This window comes from Tupaia chinensis, unplaced genomic scaffold (assembly GCF_000334495.1).
Source record: "Tupaia chinensis unplaced genomic scaffold, TupChi_1.0 Scaffold147534_1, whole genome shotgun sequence".
Taxonomy (NCBI): Eukaryota; Metazoa; Chordata; class Mammalia; order Scandentia; family Tupaiidae; genus Tupaia; species Tupaia belangeri.
Genome location: NW_006207386.1, coordinates 1,705,532 through 1,730,935, shown reverse-complemented (window position 1 = coordinate 1,730,935; position 25,404 = coordinate 1,705,532). Strand labels below are relative to the sequence as shown.

The 25,404-nt window shown below is 40.5% G+C and overlaps 1 protein-coding gene across 1 annotated transcript in view; it reads left to right on the top strand.

Annotated features, from left to right (window-relative positions):
• The window catches only part of LOC102498647 (dynein heavy chain 11, axonemal), a gene marked incomplete at its 5' end in the record, with an annotated part of 215,821 nt that overhangs the window by 66,318 nt on the left and 124,099 nt on the right, over nucleotides 1-25,404 (top strand). Inside the window, 4 exons of the mRNA XM_006169843.2 lie at nucleotides 7,673-7,786; nucleotides 10,415-10,558; nucleotides 11,181-11,363; nucleotides 13,397-13,498. Coding sequence (XP_006169905.1) covers nucleotides 7,673-7,786; nucleotides 10,415-10,558; nucleotides 11,181-11,363; nucleotides 13,397-13,498 — 543 coding nt within the window. The remainder of the gene's footprint in view (nucleotides 1-7,672; nucleotides 7,787-10,414; nucleotides 10,559-11,180; nucleotides 11,364-13,396; nucleotides 13,499-25,404) is intronic.

Here is a 25,404-nt window from a genome sequence, read left to right as displayed (position 1 = left end):
TGCCAAGAGACCCAGAAGAATCTGACCAAACAGGCCTTGCTGGTTCCTCAGTTTGTTACCATTAGGGCATACCCTCTTTTCAACCAGTCATGTTTCTCCAGCTAGCCCCTTCTTTCATCAAACTTAACATAAAAATACAGTTTCCCCTGGGTCTTGAGTCTTCACTTCTTAAGGGTTACGTGGTGGCACATAAAGCGTTGATAAATTGGTGATGCTTTTCTCTTGCTGTCTGTTAGAGGAGTGTTGTTCATGGCCTTTGGGATGGGTGAGGAAAAGTTATTACATTTTCTCCCTTACAGTGTGTATGGACTCTTTCTGAGCCTGTGAAATTGAAGATTGAAGGTTTAATACCAGATTAGTGAATAAAAAGTAACACTAGGCCCAGATGGTGGCACTGCAGTAAACATATAAAGCTCTGTAGGGCAGTCCCACATGGGATGGTTCCCTGTTCAAGGTCAAAGACCACCTGGATATGTCAGGCACACATGAATCCATGATCCAGGGCTGGCTGAAGCTGAGGGTGGATTGCAGTGTCAAGGCCCTGTTGGGGGTGCTCACTGACCTGCTCTCTTTCTCATTGAAAAAATAAACTTTTTTTTTTTTTAAGTAATCTTGCATCACTCACAAAGTGCATTGCTTTATCTAATGTAGCTAAACATGTTGGAATTTAGATACCTTGCTGTGTGTTTTGACAGTTCAGGTAGAGAAGCAGACTAAAGTTGTTGCTTCAAATTTATCAAATAAGCAAGAGCCAAATCACTGGCATTGCCAGCAGTGACTTCAAGCAACACAAGCACCATTAAGCCTGTGAAAAGCCATTGTTCCATCTTTGGCTTATTAGCTCCAAATTCTAAAATTCTGAGGGTCCCATGATCACTTTTAAACTGCATTCTCCCTGGAGGGGAGTATAATCCTCATGAGTGGAGGTACCCTCAAAAGTTGGACATCCTCTCTTACTTAAATAGCTGTCCATTTTGTGTGTGTTTCTGTTTATTCTTTCTTTCTTTCTTCCTTTTCTTTTTTTTCTTTTTTTTTTTTTTAAGGCTTTTGCCATATGGCATGTGCACTTACTGGAGAAAAAGAAGTGAGAAATCATCCCCAAGGGTGGATGATCACACCACAGTTCCTTCTCCTTCATTCTCCTCTTGGGGTTTTGGGCACACACTCACACGCATTCGGCATGATTTTCAAGCCACCGGGTCCAGGATTCAAACCTTGATTGGCCATGTGGAAGTCCAGTGCCTTAACCACCACACCACCTTCTGGCCTCATATGTGTGTTTCTTTTTAAAATGTGAGTAGATCTAGGTTTGGAGGACCCTCAGGAATGTGTTGTAGTCCAAAGACAGGCAAGAGCAGTGTGTCAGTTTACCAGATCTGTCATAGCAAAACACCACAGACCAGAAGGCATTAACATTAGAAAGCTATTTTCTCAAAATGCTGAAGGCTGGAAGTCCATGTTGGCAAGTTTGGTTTCTCCTGAGGCTGTTCCTCTTGGTTTACAGGTGGCCACTTACCTTGCTGGTCTTTCTTCATGAGAACCCATGTTGGTGCCTGTCTGTGTCCAAACTTCCTCTTCTTATAAGGGCACCAGTAAGACTGGAGTAGGGCCAGCCTTAGCAGCCTCATTTTATCCTAACGACCCCTCTCAGGCTTGTCTCCAAGTACAGTCACATGTTGAGGTACTGGCAGTTAGGGCTTCAACATATGAATTTTGAGTGAATACAATTCAACTCACAGAAAGCAGTTAATGGGGCTTTATTCTTTCCTTGTGATCACCACTAAATTTTATAAATATCTACATGGAGCTATTGATTAATAGAAGGCAGAACATTTCTGGTATATGTGGAGGTGAGACTGCCTCCCAGTCTTGGCTTTAGGGTATGGTAGTAGAAGGAAAGCACACACTATAGGCACTTTGTAACTCTTTCTCCCTTCTCAGCATTGAGCTTTGCCAACCACTACCCAGATGCCAGTAGACAAAAGAAATTGCACCTTGTGGCTTACTAAGTCACTGAGTCAGAGCTCCTGAGCTCACAGGAATAGCACTTGAGATTCAGCTTCAGTGGCAAGAGTGTGAAAGCACCACTGGCCAGTGGCTGAGGCTGCATGGGAGGTCCAAATTTAGTTCCCAGCCCAACCTAAAATGTAGGTCATGCATGGTGCTACTGTGAAACTTAGCTAACTGGAAGGCTAAGGCAGGAAAATCTTGATCTGAAACATGGCAAGCCCTCACTTAAAAAAAAATACATTTAAAGGAAATACTCCTTAAATTGTTTCTAATATTAAAAATCTATGATACTGAGGGGCCACCAAGTGGCATAGTAGTTAAAGCACTAGACTTCCACATGGCCAACCATGGTTTGAGTCCTAGACCCAGAGGCTTTCTCTCTCTCTCTCTCTCTTTTTCTCTCTCTCTCTCCCTCCCTCCCTTTCCCTCCCCCCCTCCCCCATTACTCACTCTTACTCTTTCACTCTCTGGTCAAATTAAAACAAATAAATAAATACAGTTAAACAAAATCTTAAAAACCCTGTGATACTGAATCCAATTTAAAATTACTTTAATATAATGCTATGGACTCTTTCTGAGCCTGTGAAATTGAAGATTGAAGGTTTAATACCAGATTAGTGAATAAAAAGTAACACTAGGCCCAGATGGTGGCACTGCAGTAAACATATAAAGCTCTGTAGGGCAGTCCCACATGGGATGGTTCCCTGTTCAAGGTCAAAGACCACCTGGATATGTCAGGCACACATGAATCCATGATCCAGGGCTGGCTGAAGCTGAGGGTGGATTGCAGTGTCAAGGCCCTGTTGGGGGTGCTCACTGACCTGCTCTCTTTCTCATTGAAAAAATAAACTTTTTTTTTTTTTAAGTAATCTTGCATCACTCACAAAGTGCATTGCTTTATCTAATGTAGCTAAACATGTTGGAATTTAGATACCTTGCTGTGTGTTTTGACAGTTCAGGTAGAGAAGCAGACTAAAGTTGTTGCTTCAAATTTATCAAATAAGCAAGAGCCAAATCACTGGCATTGCCAGCAGTGACTTCAAGCAACACAAGCACCATTAAGCCTGTGAAAAGCCATTGTTCCATCTTTGGCTTATTAGCTCCAAATTCTAAAATTCTGAGGGTCCCATGATCACTTTTAAACTGCATTCTCCCTGGAGGGGAGTATAATCCTCATGAGTGGAGGTACCCTCAAAAGTTGGACATCCTCTCTTACTTAAATAGCTGTCCATTTTGTGTGTGTTTCTGTTTATTCTTTCTTTCTTTCTTCCTTTTCTTTTTTTTCTTTTTTTTTTTTTTAAGGCTTTTGCCATATGGCATGTGCACTTACTGGAGAAAAAGAAGTGAGAAATCATCCCCAAGGGTGGATGATCACACCACAGTTCCTTCTCCTTCATTCTCCTCTTGGGGTTTTGGGCACACACTCACACGCATTCGGCATGATTTTCAAGCCACCGGGTCCAGGATTCAAACCTTGATTGGCCATGTGGAAGTCCAGTGCCTTAACCACCACGCCACCTTCTGGCCTCATATGTGTGTTTCTTTTTAAAATGTGAGTAGATCTAGGTTTGGAGGACCCTCAGGAATGTGTTGTAGTCCAAAGACAGGCAAGAGCAGTGTGTCAGTTTACCAGATCTGTCATAGCAAAACACCACAGACCAGAAGGCATTAACATTAGAAAGCTATTTTCTCAAAATGCTGAAGGCTGGAAGTCCATGTTGGCAAGTTTGGTTTCTCCTGAGGCTGTTCCTCTTGGTTTACAGGTGGCCACTTACCTTGCTGGTCTTTCTTCATGAGAACCCATGTTGGTGCCTGTCTGTGTCCAAACTTCCTCTTCTTATAAGGGCACCAGTAAGACTGGAGTAGGGCCAGCCTTAGCAGCCTCATTTTATCCTAACGACCCCTCTCAGGCTTGTCTCCAAGTACAGTCACATGTTGAGGTACTGGCAGTTAGGGCTTCAACATATGAATTTTGAGTGAATACAATTCAACTCACAGAAAGCAGTTAATGGGGCTTTATTCTTTCCTTGTGATCACCACTAAATTTTATAAATATCTACATGGAGCTATTGATTAATAGAAGGCAGAACATTTCTGGTATATGTGGAGGTGAGACTGCCTCCCAGTCTTGGCTTTAGGGTATGGTAGTAGAAGGAAAGCACACACTATAGGCACTTTGTAACTCTTTCTCCCTTCTCAGCATTGAGCTTTGCCAACCACTACCCAGATGCCAGTAGACAAAAGAAATTACACCTTGTGGCTTACTAAGTCACTGAGTCAGAGCTCCTGAGCTCACAGGAATAGCACTTGAGATTCAGCTTCAGTGGCAAGAGTGTGAAAGCACCACTGGCCAGTGGCTGAGGCTGCCTGGGGGGGGCACAATTAGTTCCCAGCCCAACCTAAAATGTAGGTCATGCATGGTGCTACTGTGAAACTTAGCTAACTGGAAGGCTAAGGCAGGAAAATCTTGATCTGAAACATGGCAAGCCTCTGTCAAAAAATACCTCTACCTCTCTCTCTCTCTCTCTCTCTCTCACTCACTTAAAAAAAAATACATTTAAAGGAAATACTCCTTAAATTGTTTCTAATATTAAAAATCTATGATACTGAGGGGCCACCAAGTGGCATAGTAGTTAAAGCACTAGACTTCCACATGGCCAACCATGGTTTGAGTCCTAGACCCAGAGGCTTTCTCTCTCTCTCTCTCTCTTTTTCTCTCTCTCTCTCCCTCCCTCCCTTTCCCTCCCCCCCTCCCCCATTACTCACTCTTACTCTTTCACTCTCTGGTCAAATTAAAACAAATAAATAAATACAGTTAAACAAAATCTTAAAAACCCTGTGATACTGAATCCAATTTAAAATTACTTTAATATAATGCTGTTTTCAATGGTAACAAACAGCATTTATAGCACAATCTGGAGTAAGATTTAGGAGACACCATCTCAAGAAAAAAGGAAAGAGCATCCCTGGAGTCTGTAACCAGAGGTGTCTCAGCCCAGCAGGAAGGAAGAAGTTTCTTTTATAGCAAGGAAGCTATTCTGGGAGACTGCATGTGAGATTGATATGCAGTAGGGTTTTTATCTGTCTTGGGGGAGTCAGACCTTTCAGTACTCACTTTGTGTCATTGTCTGCTACTCCCTGGGCAGCGTGAAACTTGCAGTAGCACCACCTGGAGTGGAGGCTTCTGCAAAGACCAGTTCTGCAGGTGTCTTGCCTTGGTCTCTTGTCTGGCCTGGAGCAATACCAGGTGTTGCTCAGAAGAGCTTTATTGAATGAGATCTTACAATGGAGTCATGGTGTTCTTATGGAAAATAAATGTTAAGTAATAACTCACTCACTCAGGTCAGCAGATGGCATGGTAGTTAAGGCACTGGATTCCCACATGGCCGACCACAGTTCAAGTTCCAGAGCTAGTGGTTCTCACTTTCCCTCTCTCTGTCTGTCTCTCTTTCTGTCTCTCACTGGTAAGAACACATGTCCTATAGCAAATCAAAAAACAATAATAATAAAATGTAAAAAATAATTCTTAAAAAATTAATAACTCACTCACATACACCTTCCTTCATCTCTAAGAGTGTTCTTTGGCTCATGGAAAATGTACTATAGTTAGAATTTTCATGGTTCATTCCTGGCGGTTCGGGAGGGTTGTGGTTTTGGAGTGGTTCTCAGTAAGCATGCAGAGTTTTCGTATTTACATTAACAGTAGCTGTGTATGTATTAGCAGGAGGCCACATATCTACCCTGAACCAATTATGTTCATAAAAGGTGCCATATACAGCAAAATAATGGTTAATGAGAAGAAGGGTAATTACTGCTAATAAACCTGTAGTAGACAACATAATTTGTTGTGAGCCGTGTTTAATTTTATGGTACAGTTAAACCTGTTCATTCCAAACACATCTGAAGAAATGCACTTTTGTTCACACCTTATATTCCACAATCACTGTCACCATAGGAACCATCCCCCATGGTGACAAGATCCTGGTGCCCAGTGCCACAGCTTTGAAACTCAGATTTCTGCGGAGGACTGGAAATTCATTCTTTCTGGCCATTCAAATTCTATAGATATCCAAAGAAGAGAAGAGAGAAAAAAATAGCCTCTCATTTTAGTTTGGTTCAATTTTACCAGGATAGCTTCCTTCTATTCATATTATATGTCTTTATATCAGGAGGTTGACGTGGCACCATCTTTGACCTGAGAAGAGGTACCACTAGACCCTCATCTGTAAAGTGATGAATGAAACAATGACATTATTGTTTAACAATGTCATTGTTTCATTACTGAAGATAACACTGGGCTCTTGCATCTATGATTTCTTTATTTTTACTTATTTTTTTGAGAGGTTTTTACTATGGGGCACATGAGCTTGCCAGAAAGACAGAAAGACAGAAAGCGAGAAATTAACCCCCCTGGGGGTATGGCTTCTCTTCTATCTCTTCTCCTCCATTCTCCTCTCGAGATCTTAGGCATGCACACACACGCACCTGGCGTGAGTTTAAGCCGCCAAGTCCAGGGCTCGAACCACAGTCGACTACATGGGAGTCCAGCGACACAACCATTATGCCAACTACTGTTCCCTTCTTTTTTCTTTTTTTAAAAGTTGTTAAAATTTTATTTATTATTATTTCAACTTGCTATAGGGCATGTGTGCTCACCAGGAGAGAAACAAAGAAAGAGAAAAAGTGGGAAATTAACCCGACTAGGTCCAAGATTTGAACCATGATTGGCCATGTACGAGTCCAGTGCCTCAAGCACCATACCACCTGCTGGCCCCAAATCTATGATTTCTTACCAGGTTCTTAGAGAACCAGTAGTTAACCTATAAAAATTCTACTTGTAGTTAAGCACGCAATCTATGACTACAGAATAAGCTATCTACTAGCAAATAAAATAAAATAGTTTCAGGGAACCAGCAGTTAGCGTAATGGCTATGTCGCTGGACTCCCACGTAGTCGACTGTGGTTCGCGTCCCAGACCCAGTGGTTTAAAAATCCCTCGCGGTGTGGGGTCAGATCCCGAGAGGAGAATGGAGGAGAAGGGATTGCAGTGTGACCAACCCCCCTGGGGGGTGATTTCTCGCTTTCTGTCTCTCTGTCTCTCTCTGTCTGCCTGGCGAGCACACACACCCTATAGCGAAAACCTCTCCAAATAAATAAATAAATAAATAAATAAAAATAAAGTAGTTTCATATCTCTTCCTAAGGAGTAGCCAACATGGCTACATGGCTTCTAAGCAACTGTGAGCAAAAATTAGAGAAATCTAGCAACAATACTTTGTGATCTAGATTACTGAGACAGTCTGGATTTTCACTTACCCAGGAGTGGAAAAAAAAAGAAAAAAAGACTGAAGACAGAAGAATGGGCAATCTTTTTTTATTATTAGTAATATCTTATAATTAAATTAGTTAAGGCCCTTCTTGGAGCATTTTGATATTTGAATCCATTTGTGTGCAGATTTGTCATTGTGTATTTTGAGCATTTATAAATCTTTGTGTATGTACCGTGCCTAAAGAGAAATGAATCTTTTCAACTGATTCCTCACCTGTTCAAAGTACAGAAAAATGAATGATTTAAACAGTGCATCAAAGTCACCGTGCTTTTTTTAATAGAGATATTTTCAATAATAATTTGTTTGTGGGCTTGTGTGCTTCTTTCTAAATAGGTGGCAGCCATTCAGATTGAAGTATCCCAGAAACAGAGAGAATGTGAGGCTGACTTACTCAAGGCTGAGCCGGCGCTAGTGGCTGCTACTGGTGCCCTCAACACGCTCAACAGGGTAAAGATGACGTCTTGGCTTCTAGGTTTTCTCAACATAATATTCAAAGGTTATTAGAGTTTGAATAACTGAGCTGAGAATATAGTCTATGCAGCCCCAAAGTTTTTAAAACTATTTATTTAAATTTATTTATCATTGTTATTTTTTAATTTGCTTGCTGTCAGGCATGTGCATTCACCAGAGAATGAGAGAGAGAAAGAAAGAAAGCCTCCAGGTCCAGGACTTGAACTGTGGTAGCCCTGGGGGAGTCTAGCACCTTACCCCCACACACACACCACCTGCTGGCCTTCCCCAGAAAAAAAAAAATTAAGAATTATTTATTTAATTTTATGTATTCATTCATTTTTTTTTTTTTAAATTTGACCAGAGTGAGACACAGAAAGAAAGAGAGAGAGAGAAGGAAAGTGAGAAATCAAGCCGCCAGGTCCAGGACTCGAACTGTGGTTTACCATGTGGGAGTGTCCAGTGCCTTAATCACCATGCCACCTACTGGTCCTCCCAAAATTTTTTTAAAAGGAAGGATTGACCTTTAGAATTTTAACGTTAAAGCGCACCATCAAGGTCATTGTTATTGTTCACCTTCCTTTCTGATCCAAAAGTCATCCTGTCGCATTCCAAAAACAGCCTTCTTTTGGATACTTCCAACGGATTTATATACTTTTATGAATGGCAATTCAGTTGTTAGTAACTGGATTTGACCCAGATCCAATTTTTTGTGTTGTTTGTTGCTTTAACACTAGGCAAGGGATTCTATATATTTTTTCTGGAATATAAAAAAATAACAGTGATGAGACACCCTCATGAGAAGAGCAACAAGAGCAAAAATACCTAGATTTGGTCCCTGCCATTTCTCCTAACTTCATGCTCTTGGTGAAAAATCACTGAGCATTCAAATCTCCATTTAAAAAATTAGTCCATATTCATCACAAGGGTACCGAAATTAAGAATGAAATTGTAGGCAATGTTATTAGAAGAGCCTCCAGCTAAGCTTGTCCTAGGGTTTTTCCAGTTCTTTAGGGGGTATCTCAGGAAATTACTAAACTTGAGGTTCTTAAGACTGAATTTAAAAGGCTGGGTGCACTTCTGTAATCTCACTGGCTCAGAGAGGCTGAGGCAGGAGAATCACAGCAGGTCTTTTTTAAAGACCAAGTCTTTAAAAAAAAAATTCAACTTCAAAGACTACAGGATCTAGATTTTCGCTACTCTTCAAAGAAATTCTCAATTCCTTTTCTAGTTTTTTTTTTAAAGGCAATAATTCTGATGGTGAGCAAAGAGTTTCCTGCATGTATATTTCTTATGCAATGGGTCATCTGAAAAGTCCTGATGTATTTTTCTGTTTCTGTGCAAAAATGCATCATGACTTTTCTGATGACCCAGTATTTCAACAAAACTGAAAAATTCAGAAGAATACACACACACACACACACACACACACACAACACACACACACATACACACACTATGATAGAGGGTTATTACACATTCAAAAACTCTGTTGTCATTAAAATGATATTGTTGAATACTAGTTAGCAACATGAGAGATGTTCATGATATATAAAGCAGATTATAAAATAGGATATATGACTAATTTTTTGGTAAGAGTATTTACATACATAGAAAAAATATTGGGGAAAATTTTAAAATGACTATCTCTGAGTAATGAAATTTTTATTTTATTTGTGTTTCTCTGAATTTGCAAATTTTTCTCTGAATATATTACTCTTTATACAGACTATATAATGTCACTTAAAATATAAAACTGAGTATATTTATAAATGCTGAAAGAGCCTTGGTTAGCCAGCTCTCAGTTATCATTAGCATATTTTTAGTCTTTGCTTTTGCTCTTATTTTCACACCCAATTTTTTTGCACTCAGTAAATAAATAGGCAATTTTGGGAACAGGAGCAGAATCAGTTTCAATATTTGATAAGATTTAACAAGAGTTTATTATGTAGCACATAAAAAAATCATAGGAAATTACTGATTGGTTTGTTTTTCAAACCATGTGTCATGAATCTTCATGTGTGTGTGGTTTTTTTTTTTTTTGGTACTAATTTCTGCCCCAAAGTATTTGCCCTGATACTTGTAACTTATATCATAATTTTGTTGAGTAAATCAATGTTCTTACTTGAGAGAATTAAGTAGGGAAGAGTAACCCTATTGGGTCCTCTTTTAGTTTAAATTACTGTAATGTAATGGAAGATGTGTCCCACTTGTGCATGCAAAGCAAAACAAAAACAAAAAATCGAAACTAAGAGACACTGAACTAAGAACATGTGTTTCTGGAAGGGCCTGGTTAAAATGCAAATGTATTTTATAGCGAGATAGAATCTAAAAGTACCTTAAACCTATATGTTTATAAAATTTCTTGGTGCAGGGCTCTGCAGGAGTGGTATATCAGATGGATACTTTTTCCTGGCAGCTAAAAGATGTTCCTAGAGTTTCAGAAAATTGTTTATTGATAACTGAACTTCCCGAGGTAGCAGTAGAGACCCTGGGTAGCAAAGAACTGCTAAGTCCAGACTGGTGTGGTAAAAAGTGGGAGGCCACCAAAGACCAGCTTGGTAACTTGACCATACTTTCTCAGGCCACTCTTTGTCCTCAGTGTGTCTGTGTATTTTTCTTCAGGTCAACCTCACGGAGCTGAAAGCCTTTCCCAATCCCCCAAATGCAGTCACCAATGTTACTGCTGCTGTGATGGTCCTTCTGGCTCCCAGGGGCAGACTGCCAAAAGACCGAAGTTGGAAAGCAGCTAAAGTCTTCATGGGAAAGGTATCAGACAGGCTGGGAAGACAGTTTTCATACTGTTTTCAGTATTGTGGTAATGCTTGATAGCAAAATATGTTCAAGTCAAAAGAAATCATCTTCATAGTGGCTGAATGTACACTGTTGTATGTTCTCTAGGTCTATAATTTTTGTTTGCCAAGTTGAGGGTTAGCTTGGGGTTATGGCATACCTAACTCAAGGCCAGCAGCAGGCCGAAGATTGCTAATTATTTGCAAATTTATGAAAGCAGTTAAGTGTAGGAGGGAGAAAATTACATGGATTTCTTAGGTTGGAAAAAAAATGTTACTAATGCACAGGAAGGTGAGGCAAAGGGGCTTTTTGATATGTGTTTTGCTTTTTTTCTTTTCTGCTTTTCTTTTCTTCAAAATGTGAACACCTCCTGTGCCAGGACTGAATATTTTACCCTGGGATAGAAGAGATTTTTAAAGTGTCCATTGCTAATTCTAACTTCATACTGTAAAGACTTAAAAAGTCAAACAGTAGGGTAAATGCAGCTTGCCAATTTTGCCTTTGTAATGTGAGTCCTAAAAGCTGATTTTAACTTTGATCTTGGAATTTTCTCTGCAGCCAGCATGGATTCATTGCAATAAGTCTTTTTGCTTTACAGGTTGATGATTTTTTACAAGCATTAATTAACTATGACAAAGAGCACATTCCAGAGAACTGTCTAAAAGTGGTGAATGAACAGTATTTGAAAGACCCAGAGTTCAATCCAAACCTGATTCGGACCAAATCTTTTGCAGCAGCTGGTCTCTGTGCCTGGGTCATCAACATCATTAAATTCTATGAGGTATCTATCCTAATCTGACAGTTTACAGGTGTTAGCCACAAAGGGCCATAAACACATTAATTTCCAGGTCAGCAAAAGAGGTAAAATAATTTTATTTTTATCAAATCAAATCTGAATAAGGAGTGTAGTTCAAAGAATGAGAAATGAACGTATCAGAGTAAACAGAATTCTGTGTAGGAGGATATTTGAAATATTAGAAACATGTTTTAAGAGTAGAGTGATTAGATACTTGAGGTTAAAGTACAACTTACTTGATTTCATTATAAATGAATACTTGTAAATATCTATTAAATTTATTTATGTTAAAATATTGAATTCATGTTGAATTGAAACAATTATAAATCTGAATTGACATTGAATTAAACATAATTGCTGCTCTAAAAGCAAAAATTCACACTATCTCTTCTCTGTTGTAGACTTAGTGAGATAAGGAAATAAACAAATCTTTGTTTTAGTTAGTATTTTAATAGTAGATAAAGTTTTGCCTTTAGATTAGGCCTGTATGGTCTAATACAAAATATGTGCTTTGGGGCAGTATAGAATTAGATTATTATTTCATTTAGTCATTATTTATCAAATATTTATTGCATACCAACTATGCCTTAAGCACTTTGCAGACTGCTAAATAGAAAAAGGGAAGAGTGAGGACCAGCAGGGGATGTGGTGGTTAAAGTGCGGGACTCCATATGACTAACCAGAGTTTGAGTCTCAGACCCAGCCACTTGGGCATGTGAGCATATGTGCCCAAAATCCTGATAGGAGAATAGAGGAGAAGGAATTGTGGTGTGGCCATCCCTCATGGAGGGTGATTTCTCACTTTCCCTCCATCTGCTTCTCTCTGTCTCTCTTCAGAAAGCACCATGCACCCTATGGCAAAAAACTTTAAGAAGGGAGTGGAGGCAGGGGAACAATGAATGGATGGCCTTCGGTGCTGAAACACTGTTGCATTTTTTTTTTATCTTGGAGGGATATTCGAACATGAAAGTACTGAGAAAAAGTTAATTTTAGTTAATACCATTCCCAAATCATTTTTACATAATCAGGTTTTATTCACTGTGCTGCAGGACAACAGGAATAGAACTGTCTTGATCTTGCTCTCTTTTAGTAGAAATTTTTTTAGAGCAAAACTTCAGACAGGATGCAATCAGTGGATGGTTTTTCTCCATAATAAAATGCCTGAATGCTGTGTTCTGCTTGTCCTGCAGGTAAAAAGACAGGCAGAGAGATTGGCTTTGCCTGCATTGTGTGTTATTTTGCTATAAAATAGGAAATGAAATTTTTTTATCCCCAGCAAGTGAAAAATTGACCCACTCAAATTCTCAAATCATCCATTCAAATAACACATGCATCAAATGGTTTCACTTAGAGAACCAAGTGAAAGCACAGTGAATATTGTATGAGACTATCTCCCATTTCCTTTTTGTGTTCAGAGAATTTTCCCACACATACCTTCTGCCCTAAAGGCTAGAACTGATCTCAACTTTAACTCAAGTTGCTGCACACTTTAGTTTTCTAGTGATATTAGGGTTATCTCTACATTTATGACAGAACAATTTTAGTATCTTAATGGCCTTTGACCTAACTAGCAGTTTATGGAAGTTGTAACTTTACTTTTTAATTTTTAAAAAGAATTATTTATTTAATTTTATTTACTCATTCATTTACTTTAATTTGACCAGCTAGAGACAGAGAGCGAGAGAGAAAATGAGAAAACTAGCCACCAGGTCTGGGACTCAAACTGTGGTTGGCCATGTGGGAGTGTCCAGTGTTTCAACCACCATGCCAAATGCTGGCCCCCAAGTACTTGTAACTTTAATGTACACAATAAACAAGTAAATAATGGAGGCTTAGAGAGAGAGTGGAGGACTTTGTAAAGTTTGCGTTGCCCACAGGTGGTACCCTGGCTAAGAAACAAATTGCTCAATGAACTAGAGATTTTAATTGTAAATTTTCCAGCCTATGTGGATTGAATGATTTCTTATCCTTTTTACATCTTTATTATTGTATGAATTAAACTATATATGGATTTTCAGGTCTACTGTGATGTGGAGCCAAAGCGCCAGGCATTAACCCAAGCAAACTTAGAATTGGCTGCAGCTACTGAAAAACTAGAGGCGATCAGGAAAAAACTTGTGGTGAGTACAAACTGTAACACTGAGGACATTCTCAAGAGGTGGTCCTACCTCCACCTTGAGACCCCTCTTTCATACAGGGCTGTATCTGAGCCCTACCAAACAGAAAGGCATTAGTTCTTTCAAGAGTATATTCAGTTATATACTTCTTCGTGTGCTGTTTCTTACTTGCTACATGCTGTACGCTGAACTGGGAATGTGAAAATATTCACGGTTTCTGCATTTAAGAAACTTTGATGGTCGGGGCCAGCAGGTGGCATGGTGGTTAAGGATGCTAGACTCCCATATGGCCGATCATGGTTTGAGTCCTGGACATGGTAGCTTGCTTTCTCAGTTTCTCTTTCTCTCGCTCTGTCTCTCTCTGGTCAAATTAAAATAAATTAAGAAATAAAATTAAATAAAATAATTATTTAAAGAAAAAAAAGAACTTCTATCGTTAGTAGCAGTAGGAAAAAGGTAGCACAGAATGACTGAAAGCATGTCTTCTGGGACCAGACTGCCTGGCTTATATCCTGGTTTCACTATTACTCTTTCACTCCCCCAAATTTAGTTAAACTCTCTGAGCTTCTGTTTTCTCATCTGTGAAATAGGCATTATAATAGCATCAACAGACCAGCCCCATGATCTAGTGGTTAAGGAGGCTGGATCCCACATGGCTGACCATTCAGTTTGAATCCCACATGTGGTGCCTTGAAAAGCACACTGGTCAGGGACCAGCAGATGGCATAATGGTTACTTTGCTGGACTCCCACGTAGTCAACCAAGGTTCAAGTCCTGGACCTAGTGGCTTAAAACTCATGCCAGGCACATGTGGGTGTGTGCCTAAGATCCTGAGAGGAGAAGGGATTGTGGCATGCCCTTCCCCCCGGGTGGTGATCTCTCACTTTCTTTCTCTCTGGCAAGCACATGTGTCCTATAGCAAAAATCTCTCTATAAAAAAGAAAAATACACTGGGCACAGGTGCGTGGATGCCCAAAATCTCAATAGGATGGAGAAATGAAGAAGAAAGGTTCACAGTATGACCACATTTATTTGGGGGAGGAGGGAGGTACTTCTTCCCGCTCTGTATTTCTGTCTGTTTCAGAACACATGTGCCCTCTGACAAACTTTTTATTTTTAATTTACATTCACTAGGGCAGTGGTTGAGGCACTAGACTCCCACATAGCCGACAGCAGTTCAAGTCTTAGACCCAGCAGCTTGAAACTCAAGTCAGGCACATATGTATGCATACCCAAAATCCCAAGAGGAGAATTGGAGGAGAAGAGATTACAGCATGGCCATGCCCCCTGGGGGATGATTTCTCACTTTCTGTCTTTCTCTGTGTCTCTGGTGATAGCATGTGCCCTATTAGAATAAATCTCTCAACAACAACAACAAACAAAGTAAAGAAAAAAAAACAATTAATATACACTTCTTAAGATTGTGAGGATAAAAAAAGAGTAATTCATATTAAGAATTTAACAAGGTACCTAGCTCATACTAAGTACTTCGAGAATATTCACTCTGCACAATATCATCGTTGCAATTTTTACAAATGTATAAAGCAGTTATTCTAGTCCAGTGTTATGTCGATAAGTATTTATGTGACTATCAACAAAATACAGCTGAACACCAAGAAAGCAGAACTTGGAGAAGTTAGAGTTTCTTAGTAAAGGTGTGCTTGACACAGCCCTCAAAGGCTATTTAGGATCCATCAGGATAACTTGTCATCAGAAAAGTCATGACACATTTTTGTATAGAAAACGTATGTTGTGACTTTTCTGACTATTCAATAGCGCAAAAAGTGTTCCTGGAAAAGAATAAGGAAAGGACAACAAAGCAGTTGAGACCCGTAAAGAATCACAGTAGGCCAGAGCCATGAGCTGAAGATTTCCAGGAAGGTTAGGAATGTAAAGAGGAAAAATGTTGGATTTATGAAGGTGAGCAAAGACCTCCTTTGCCTTTGGTGCCACACAATTTTATCTGACTAGTGATAATGAGCCTTGAAAGACTTACTGAGACCAGCAGGTGCTGAAATGGTTACATCGCTGAACTCCCATGTAGTCAACCGCAGTTTGAGTCCCAGCCCTGGTGGCTTAAAACTCACACCAGGTGCATGTGCTTCTGTGTCCAAGATCCTGAAAGGAGAATGGAGAAGAAGAGGTTGCAGCATGGCCATCCCCCCAAGGGGTGATTTTTTACTTTCTGTCTCTTTCTCTGGCAAGTGCACGTGCCCTATAGCAAAAAAATCTCTCTTTAAAAAAAAAGACTTCACTAAGTTAATGACATAATCATATAACTTTTCAGTGACTGAATAAACATTGGTGGGAGAGAGAATCTAGAGGCAGAAAGATGAGTTAAAAGACAGCTTCAGGGACCAGCAGTTAGCGTAATGGTTATGTCACTGAACTCCCATGTAGCTGACCGCAGTTCGAGTCCCGGACCGGTGGCTTAAACTCATGCCAGGCATGTGTGCGTGTGTGCCCAAGATCCCAAGAGAAGAATGGAGGAGAAGGGGTTGTGGCATGGCCATCCCCCCTGGAGAGTGATTTCTTGCTTTCTATCTCTCTGTCTCTCTTTGTCTTTCAGACGAGTGTATGCTCCCTATAACAAAAACCTCTTTAAAAAAAAAAAAAAGACAGCTGCAGCAGGTCATTTTAGGGCCACAGTCATAGTGGAGGGGAGGGATAGATTCAGGGCCAGCTCATGGAGTGTGGAGACTGGGGTAGAACAGGGAGTAGAGGTGATAAGTATGAAGTACCAGGCAAGGTGACCTGAAACAGTGCAGAGTGACAAGGCTGTATACCCTGATAATTTCCAGAAGCCCTCTGAGCTTCATTTTCTCATCTCTCAAGTTGTGATAATCATAACCACCTTTCTGAGTGGGTATTTCCAGTTTCTAATCCCCAGTCTCCAGTTGCCTTCTTGCAGTAAAACCAGCCTGATTTATCTTTGGGGAATTATCTCTCCTCATTAGATACATTCAGGGGAGCTTATAGGAGTGCCCTTCCCTTTTCCATTTAAGAACTGGCTATATGATTGGAGCTCTACCAATTCAATGCTCACATCTCTAGAACTTATACATGAGCAAAAGGAATAAAAGACTGAAATCAGAGTTCATGCATTCCAGAGAGAGCATCCAGAAGGCACGAGCAAGCAGTCCTGGCTCCCCGGAGCCCTGGAGCTCCTTGGTGTTTGTACATGTATCTCTGCCGCTCCTGCCTCCCTGAGCACTTTCCTGTCTCCTGCCGGTAAATCCTCTTCACCTTAAATTAATAACAAATGGTGTCTGTCTTTCTCCACCCATGAATTCTGGTGTACTGAGATAGCAGATGTTTCACAAGTTTCAGTTCCCACACTCTTCCTGCAGAAAACTCATGTGCAGGACCAACCTGTGGTGTGGTGGCTAGGGCAGCTGACACCATATACCGTCTATATGGTTAAAAGTCTCAGACCAGTGACGACTTGAGAAACACACTGGGTGAGTGTGCATGTATGCCCAAAAAGGAATGGGTTGCAGTGTGATTGTAGGGAGTGCTTTCTCACTTTCCCGCTCTGTCATTCTGTCTCTCTCTAGCAAGTGCATGTGCCCTCTGGCAAAACCTTAAAAAGAGAAAAATTCTTGTGTAGGCGTTCACCAGTCAGTATTCCAGGATTTGGAAAAGAAGTCTGGCCCCGGAACATAGATTTGGGGATGGTGGATATAAAGTACATGTATGTGGGAAGACTGTCCAATGGAAGTATAGAACCTAGGAAATAACTGGATCTGATGGTAGACCCCAGTGAGGATGTTCCTATCTCAGAGTAAATCCTGCCATGAGCAGGTGAACTCATTGGCTACAGCCCTCTAGAATCTGGTGCCCAGAGTGGTCAGGCAACCAAGTTGGCTTCTTATAGAATAGGCTTGAACTTTTTCCTGTTATGTCAGGGGCCACTACTTATCAATTTTGCAAAAAGGGTTGAGGGTGAGAAATTTTCAAATAGGAAGCACCTACAAGAATTCGGGGCAATTTATAAAAAGTAAAAGAGGAAGATCAACTTTCCAGAGCAGAACCCAAGATACTCCTTGACTATACCAAAAAAGGATTAAATCCTGTTATACTTTATTCTTCAATGATTTCAAGGCATCTTTTTATGATAACTGCTTTAATAAAATGGTTAGTAATCCCAGAAGCATGCAGCACACAGTGGATATTTCACAAATCTCTTCTTTTTTTTTTTTTTTTGGAGAGGTTTTTGCCATAGGGCACATGCACTTTTCAAAGACAGAGAGACAGAAAGTGTGAAATCACCACCCAGGGGGATGGCCACGCCACAATCCCTTCTCCTCCATTCTCCTCTAGGAATCTCGGGCACACATGCACATGTACCTGGCTACTGGGTCCGGGACTCGAACCACAGTCAACTACATGAGAGTCCAGTAACATAGCCATTATGCCAACTGCTGGTCCCAGATATTTCACAAATCTTAATTCTTACACTCTTCCTACAGAAAACCCATATCCAGTGGGGCCAGCAGGTAGTGTGTGTGTGTGTGTCTCTCTCTGGTCAAATGAAAATAATAATAATAATAATAATAATAATTAATAAAATAATATTTTTTAAATTAAAAAAAAAAGAAAACCCATGTGTAGGGCCAGCCCATGGTGTAGTGGATCCCACATGGCCAACTGGATAATTCAAGTCCTACACCTGGTGGCTTGAGAAACTATCCTCACTTCATAGATAATTTCAGAACCTCACAATAATTCAGTCCCCCTCATTTTTCCAGGCTTCTTCTACCAGAAGGCCACCCCTTTCCCCAACTACCAGTCCCTGCCCAAGTGGTTTGGTAATCCCCTGTTTCTACTCAGTCAGATCATATAACAGTGCTTCAAAAGTTCATGGAAAGATTAAATTATGAGTTTATCTTATTGTGAACAATTTAAAATCTATGCATAGTTTTCTCATTACACAGTTTTCATAAACTTTCTGATGACCACCCCCCTCTTCATTGAATTTCTACTGCAGCACCAAGTGTGCTGTTGCATAAATACCTGGACACTGATGAAAGAAAAGTCAACAAGAATCAGTGATATAGACAAACTTGGATAAACATAGTTAATTTATAAAAATGATCTTTATTTATTGTTCAGAACTCACTGTCAGCTTGATCAAAACCTTTCAAAAATGTTGTTATCAGTTGCTACCAGCTTTATAAATATTAGAAGCAATTTTTTTCCATAGGTGAAATACTAAAGGTATTTAAGACAAGCATATAGTTAACCATAAAGTTAAGACTGTCTGTGATCACATAACTAGTAATCCTTTGGTCATACCCTGTCACTAGCTAAAAGAATTGCTTATACCAGTTGTTTTCAAAGACCCACTATAAAAGCAGAGGTTCACTTATCAGTAAGCCTCAGATCACAGTTTTTTTTCAAATTCACAGAAAAGGAGGATAAAATAAAAATCAAAATAGGTTCCCTCATCCCTCCCACCAAGAATACATTTCTAGAGAGTAGATTTTGCCCCTATTGGCAGAGGGCATGTACACGTACCAGAGAAACAGGGTGCTTTCAATGGGGTGTGGTCACACCACAATGCCTTCTCTTCTATTTGTCCTTCCTGTCAGATTTTGGACACACATGCATATATGCCTAGCATATATTTCAAGCCACCAGAGCTAGGATTCAAACTGTGCAGCTGGCCATGTGGAATCCAGCTCCCCTAACCACTAGACTATGGGCCCAGCCCCAAAGAGTACTTATTAAGTATGACAAAATATCTGACAATAGCTCCCACTAGGGTTCAAGTCTCTTCCAAGGCCATGTTCATGCTAAGGATAAGCTACCTTTACATGGTTTCTGCATGAGACACACAGTCACATAAAGGCTTGAGACCTAGTGAAATTGTTATTTTTTGGGTAGCTCCCTTCATTTCTTCCAGTCTCTCATTTCTCCTCCCTCATGAGCTTTCCTTCCTCCTAATCATAGGCTTCCTGTTGCCTTCTTGCCTAGCAAAGCAGGACTGTGTCTGATAATAGCAGATACGTTGCAAAGGGTATTAATTTTTAGCAGTGTGCTTCAACTCTATGCTCTGAGTCTTTAATGTTAGACTACATAATAACCTAATACTGAATGTTGAGTGCAAAGAAAATTTGCTGAGCTGGGTGGAAGAAAGTCCAAGATGTTCCTGAAGAACATAGGGCCTTAGTGGCCATAAAGAAAACCCATGGCAGTTTTTCTCAAATTGTGTTTCTGAACCAGCAGCTTCAGGTCACCGAAGAACTTGTTAGAAATACAGATTCTCAAACCTAATGCCAGTCCTATAGAATCAGAAGTCTAAGAAATTGCTTTTTTTCAGAGAGATTTTTGCTAAAGGGTGTGTGTGCTCACCCACAGAGACAGAGACAGACAGACAAAGCAAGAAATTCCCCCTGGTGGATAGCCATGCTGCAATCCCCTCTCCTCCAGTATCCTCTTAGGATTTTCAGCGTGCACACACATACATGAGCCCAGTGTGAGTTTTAAGCTGCCAGGTCCAGGATTTGAAGCATGGTCTACTATGTGGGAATCCAATGATATAATCATTATGCCACCTGCTGGTTCTAAGAATTTGCATTTTAACAAACTTTTCAAGTGGTTCTGATGCATGCTTAAGTTCAAGAACATAGGTTTAGGGTATCTGGAGGGCTGGAATTCCTGGGTTCAGTCTTTCCTTCCTCATTCCATTTATTTCTAGAACCTGAGAGGCCAAAATCTGTCAAGAACTGTGAAAGGGCCAAGATCTTACCCTCTTTGCCATCTAACATATTAACCTGCCATGGTTCCATGTCTTCATAAAAGACATGAGACGTGGGTCAGAGACCAGAGGATTTCATTACTCTCAATACAATAAGCTTCTCATGCACCAGGTCCTGTTGACTCCCAAGTCCTGTGTGAGCAATGGAGAGGGGGCCAGGTGGGCACATAGAGGGTTTATGTCACAGCTGAGAAACCCTAAGCTTAGGAAATATCTAATAAAAAGAGGGTCACAAATAAATCTGCCTAAGTTTTGCCCCAGAGGAAAACATTATTGTTCTAGTTAGGACACAAATCTGTCTTATCCCTCTGGGAAACATCTTCTCCATTTTCCATGCCTATTTGCTATGCAAATATCCTTCAGTTGTCCTGAACAAAAACTATCAATAACTCCTCACAAGAGGCACAAAAGCAAATGCAAGAATCCATGGTTCCCCAACAACCAGTCTTCTTCCCAACTTCCTAAAGGGAAGTGACATAAATCATTTCTTACCTTAGTGCTATGCATATTTAGGGCACAGGTTTTCCCCTGTTTAGGGTCATGCATCAGTGTTTCTCAGTGTGGAGCTAGAGTCTAACTAACATGCCTTTTTGTAGAGACCTACTCAACACAGCTACCACAACGCTACCATGTACCCTGGTACCAAAATAGGAAACACAGACTACATCACTCTTGCTCAAACTGTAGAGCTAATCACCAAGGTCTGGGAAACATAGCTCCCATAACAGAAATGATCAACACTAATATGCAGAAAAAGGCACTCCAGGAGCTTATAAGATTCATATAAAATTGCTGGACTGTACAAAAGTACTCTGATTTGGAAGTTCTAGATTAGTAAGATCTAGATTCTGAATTTTAAATAAGAAGTGCTAGTGGGTCAGGAGATCTCACTGTGAGGAATCACTGCCTAGACTGTCTATCTTGTCCTCTCTGGTCCCACTCCCTTCTCTGATTTAGGATGAATTGGGATTCACTTTATTCGGTGAAAATTTGATCCTGTATGTATAAAGATTTCTTTACATCCAAGGATGGCCAGCACCATCATCCTAGTAAAATCTTGTCTCACTAACATGTCATTGTCATCATCATAACTAACTCTTAACGGACTCCTGGCCCAGCTGCAGTAGTATGCACTGGTACCTGCTTGCTATCCAGCAAGCTGATGCCACATAGGAGGCCTGAGTTCCATTCTTGGCCCACCCTAAAAGCTGGGCATTTTACATTAGCTAAGCATGTAACACCTGTATTCCCAGTGACTGTGGAGAGTAGGGCACAGGGATCATGACACAATAAGACCCTGTCCAAAAAATAAAGAAATGGAAGAAAGAAAGGGGAACTGGTGGACAAAGGGATGGATGGATAGACAGTGGACTCATTCCTTCTCTGTGCCAGGTGCCAGGCTAAGCATATATTCATTTAATGATGTCATTTTCAAAAATGTTTGGATATAAGTACTGTCTTTAGTTCTACTTTACAGATGAAAATCCCAAGGCAGAGGGTGGAGCTGGGATTGGAAGAAAGGCAATCTGATATGAGCAGTGGCTATTACCCTTGTCTAGATGTTGGTAAATTGGTTTTGTAAAAATCCAAATGGTAAAAATTTTTGGATTTGTAGGAGACAATGTATCAACTTTTGATACAACTATTCTCAAAGAAAGGTTGATAATATATTTTACATTTAATATTTTGTTTATTTTAAAGATTTTAAAATTTTATTAATTTTTTTTTCCACATGAGTTCACCAGAGACAGATAGAGGGGAAAAGTGAGAGAGCAAGCCACCAGGTCCATGACTCAAACTGCATTTGGCCATGTGGCAAATCCAGTGCCTCAACCACCAAGCCACTTGCTCGCCTCTCTTTTGTTTTGTTTTTTAAAAAATATTTAAGAGAGATTTTTGCCATAGAGTGCGTGTGCTCACTGGAGAGCAAGAGACAGAGAGACAGAAAATGGGAAATCCCCTCCTGGGAGCGGGGTGGCCATGCCACAAACCCTTCTCCTCCATTCTTCTCTCAAGATTTTAGATACACATGCACAAACGCCATGCATGAGTTTGAAGCCACCGGGTCCAGGACTTGAACCACAGTCAGCCATGGGGGAATCCGGCAACGTAGCCATTACACCATCTGCTGGTCCCACCTGTTTAATATTTTAAAATGTAACCTTCATCGTTTGTTCATAGGCTGTACAAAAACAAACAAACAAACAAAAAAACCAGGTGACTGGCTTGCTTTGGTCTGCAGACAAGTTTGTTCACCTTTATTCTGTGCTAACATTGAAGGTTATTTGGGATCTAATGTCTTCCTTCTCCTAGGTCTAGTTTGGATTTTATTTTCCCCATGAATGTCCCCTGAATTACTTCACCAGCTTCTCTATTATCCCACATACCTGCATATCAAAGTGTGGCTCATCCTAACATGCAGCTATCATTTCTGTCTTCTGTATTAACCATGAGTTCCTTAAAGTCTTAAATTTTTGTTTTTGGGGACTTTGGTTTTGTTATAGAATTATTTTATTTAACTTTATCTATTTATTTATTTATTTAAATTTGGCCAGAGAGGGATAGAGTGAGAGAAGGAAAGTGAGAAAGCAAGCCTCCAGGTCCAGGACTCAAACCCTGGTAGGTCATTTGGGAGTCGAATGCCCTTAATCACCATGCCACCTGCCGGCCCCTGGGTTTTCTGTTTTGTTTTGTTTTGTTTTTAGTTTGTTGCCATAGAGCATGTGGGCACTTGCTGGAAAAAGACAGAGAGAGGGAAAGTGAGAATCACCCCCCCAGGAGGATGACCACACAACAATCCCTTCCCCTCCATTCTCCTCCTGAGATTTGGGGCATGTATGTACACATGCCTGGTGTGATTTTCAAGCCACTGGGTCCAGGGCTCGAACTGTGGTTGGCCATGTGCCCCAACCACCATGCCACCTACTAGCCCCAAAGTCTTAACTTTTCATACTAACACCTGACACATAAGAGATACTCAAATATTATTAGTTAAATCAACAGTGACCACAGCTAAATATATTAATTAAAACATTCATTTAGTCTAGTTGAGGGTCTTACTGTTCCTTTAACAATCAACAAACCATTCTTGAACACTGGACTAGGCACTGAAGACAGATGACAAGGCTCAGTGCCTGCTCTGAAGAATCTTGCAGTAGACTGAGAGCTTTTTAATTTGCTAGGTGCTATCAGGGAGTTTGCCTTGCCACCACTGTAGCACAAAGCACAGAGTGATGGATTCCATATGGGAGAATGGGGATGGGGTGCTTGGGAATGGTTTAATGGAGTAGTTTCCTTTTGATTCCAGTCTCAAAAGATGAGTAGGTTTTCCCTGAACGATGGGAAAAACATCCCATGAAAGAACAGTGGAAGAAAGCATGTGTTCCATAGACCATGATTAGATCATTATGGCCAAAGAGTAGAAGATAAGTGTCAGTGTGTAGATGTCACTTTGGTGAAAAGGGAGGTAGGAACGTGATCACACAGGAAGTTGAAGTGGATTGGTTAGTAGGTTAGTGTTTGTGCCATAGTCCAGGAGGTACCAAACTCTAACATAGAGCACTCCACTTAATGCGAATTAAAAAAAGGTCATGAACAACCGTGGCATTTTCTTTTAACCAGGTTATTGATGTTGCTAGGGCAAACACTGAGTCTGTGGGCGCTAACCGGAAGACCTATGGGCAACAGCCAAGAACTTACTGTCAGTAATAGAGAGCCACTGTAGATTATAGCTGGGAAGCATGAGAGAGAACTTGCACGTTTGCCTTAGGAAAGGTAACTCTGGGCCACAGGACAAAGGGCAGAGACTAGAAGCAGATAGAGGTGGACAAAGGAAGCAGAGGGAGAATGAAAATCAGGTCAAGAAGATGGCCTTGGATTACATACAGTTTATAAACTGAGCATGGAATGGTGACACATGGAAGAACAGGCTAGAGAGGTTAGGGCAAGGAGAGAGGAGTCTGCAGAGATCGCCTGGGTGAGGGAGGAAGGGCAATGTAAGAGGAAAGGAGTCATTGCCTGGAACAAACACTAGAGAAGCTGGGTGCCCTATGGGTTGTGAGCAAGGGCCACAGAGCCCATGGCATGGCATGTGCTAGAGGAGCAGTAACTGATAGTTGTTTTTTGTTTGTTTGTTTGTTTGCTTTTGTTTTTTTTCTGATTTTTTTTAAATTTATTTTGTTTTAAACACTGTGATTAATTTCAGAGAATAAAAGTAGTTTATCAGACTCAGAAGAAGTTTTTTTTTTAAAGAATTATTTTATTTAACTTTATTTATCCATTTATCTGTTTATTTCAATTTGACCAGAGAGGGACAAAGAGAGAGAGAGAAAGTGAAAAAGCAAGCCACCAGGTCCAGGATCCAAACCATGATTGGCCATGTGGGAGTCCAATGGCCCTTAACCACCATACCATCTTCTGCCCCCCCTTTTTTTCTTTTTTTTAAAGAGAGAGAGAGAGATTTTTGCTATGTTGTGAGTGTACTTGCCAGAGAGACAGAGAGCAAAGAGCGGTAGAGACAGAAAATGAGGAATCATCCACTACTACCACCATCCCTGTGGAATGGCCACACAGCAATTCCTTCTCAGGATTCTCCTGCTTGCTGCAATTCTCCTCTCGGGATTTTTAGGCATGCGTGCGCAGACACAAACACACACACACACACACACACACACACACACACACCCAGCATGAGTTTCAAGCACCAGGCCCAGGGCTTGAACCACAGTTGGCCATGTGGGAGTTCAGTGACATAACCATTATACCACCTGCTGGTCCCTCATGAGGAGCTCTTACCAGATCTGTTTCAGTGACATGGTAGAGGAACAAAGAAGTGATAGAAATAAAAGTCAAATTAAAATAGTTGGAAGTGAGATGGGTGGTATGAAAAGGAAAACAGCAAGAATAGGCTTTTCTGTAGAGAAAATGTATGTGAAAACAAGAAGAAAGAGAGATGCAAGCAAATGCCAAGACCCCGCTCAGAAAATATTTGGGGAACCTAGTCTTCTTATTTGTTTTAGAGAAAAAATCATCTTTGAGCCATCTCATTCAGCGCATGTGTGTTTATGTTTGTATTTACTTGATTAATACCAAATGCCAGCAGTCCCTTCAAGCCTATAACATATTTATTTATTTATTTATTTATTTA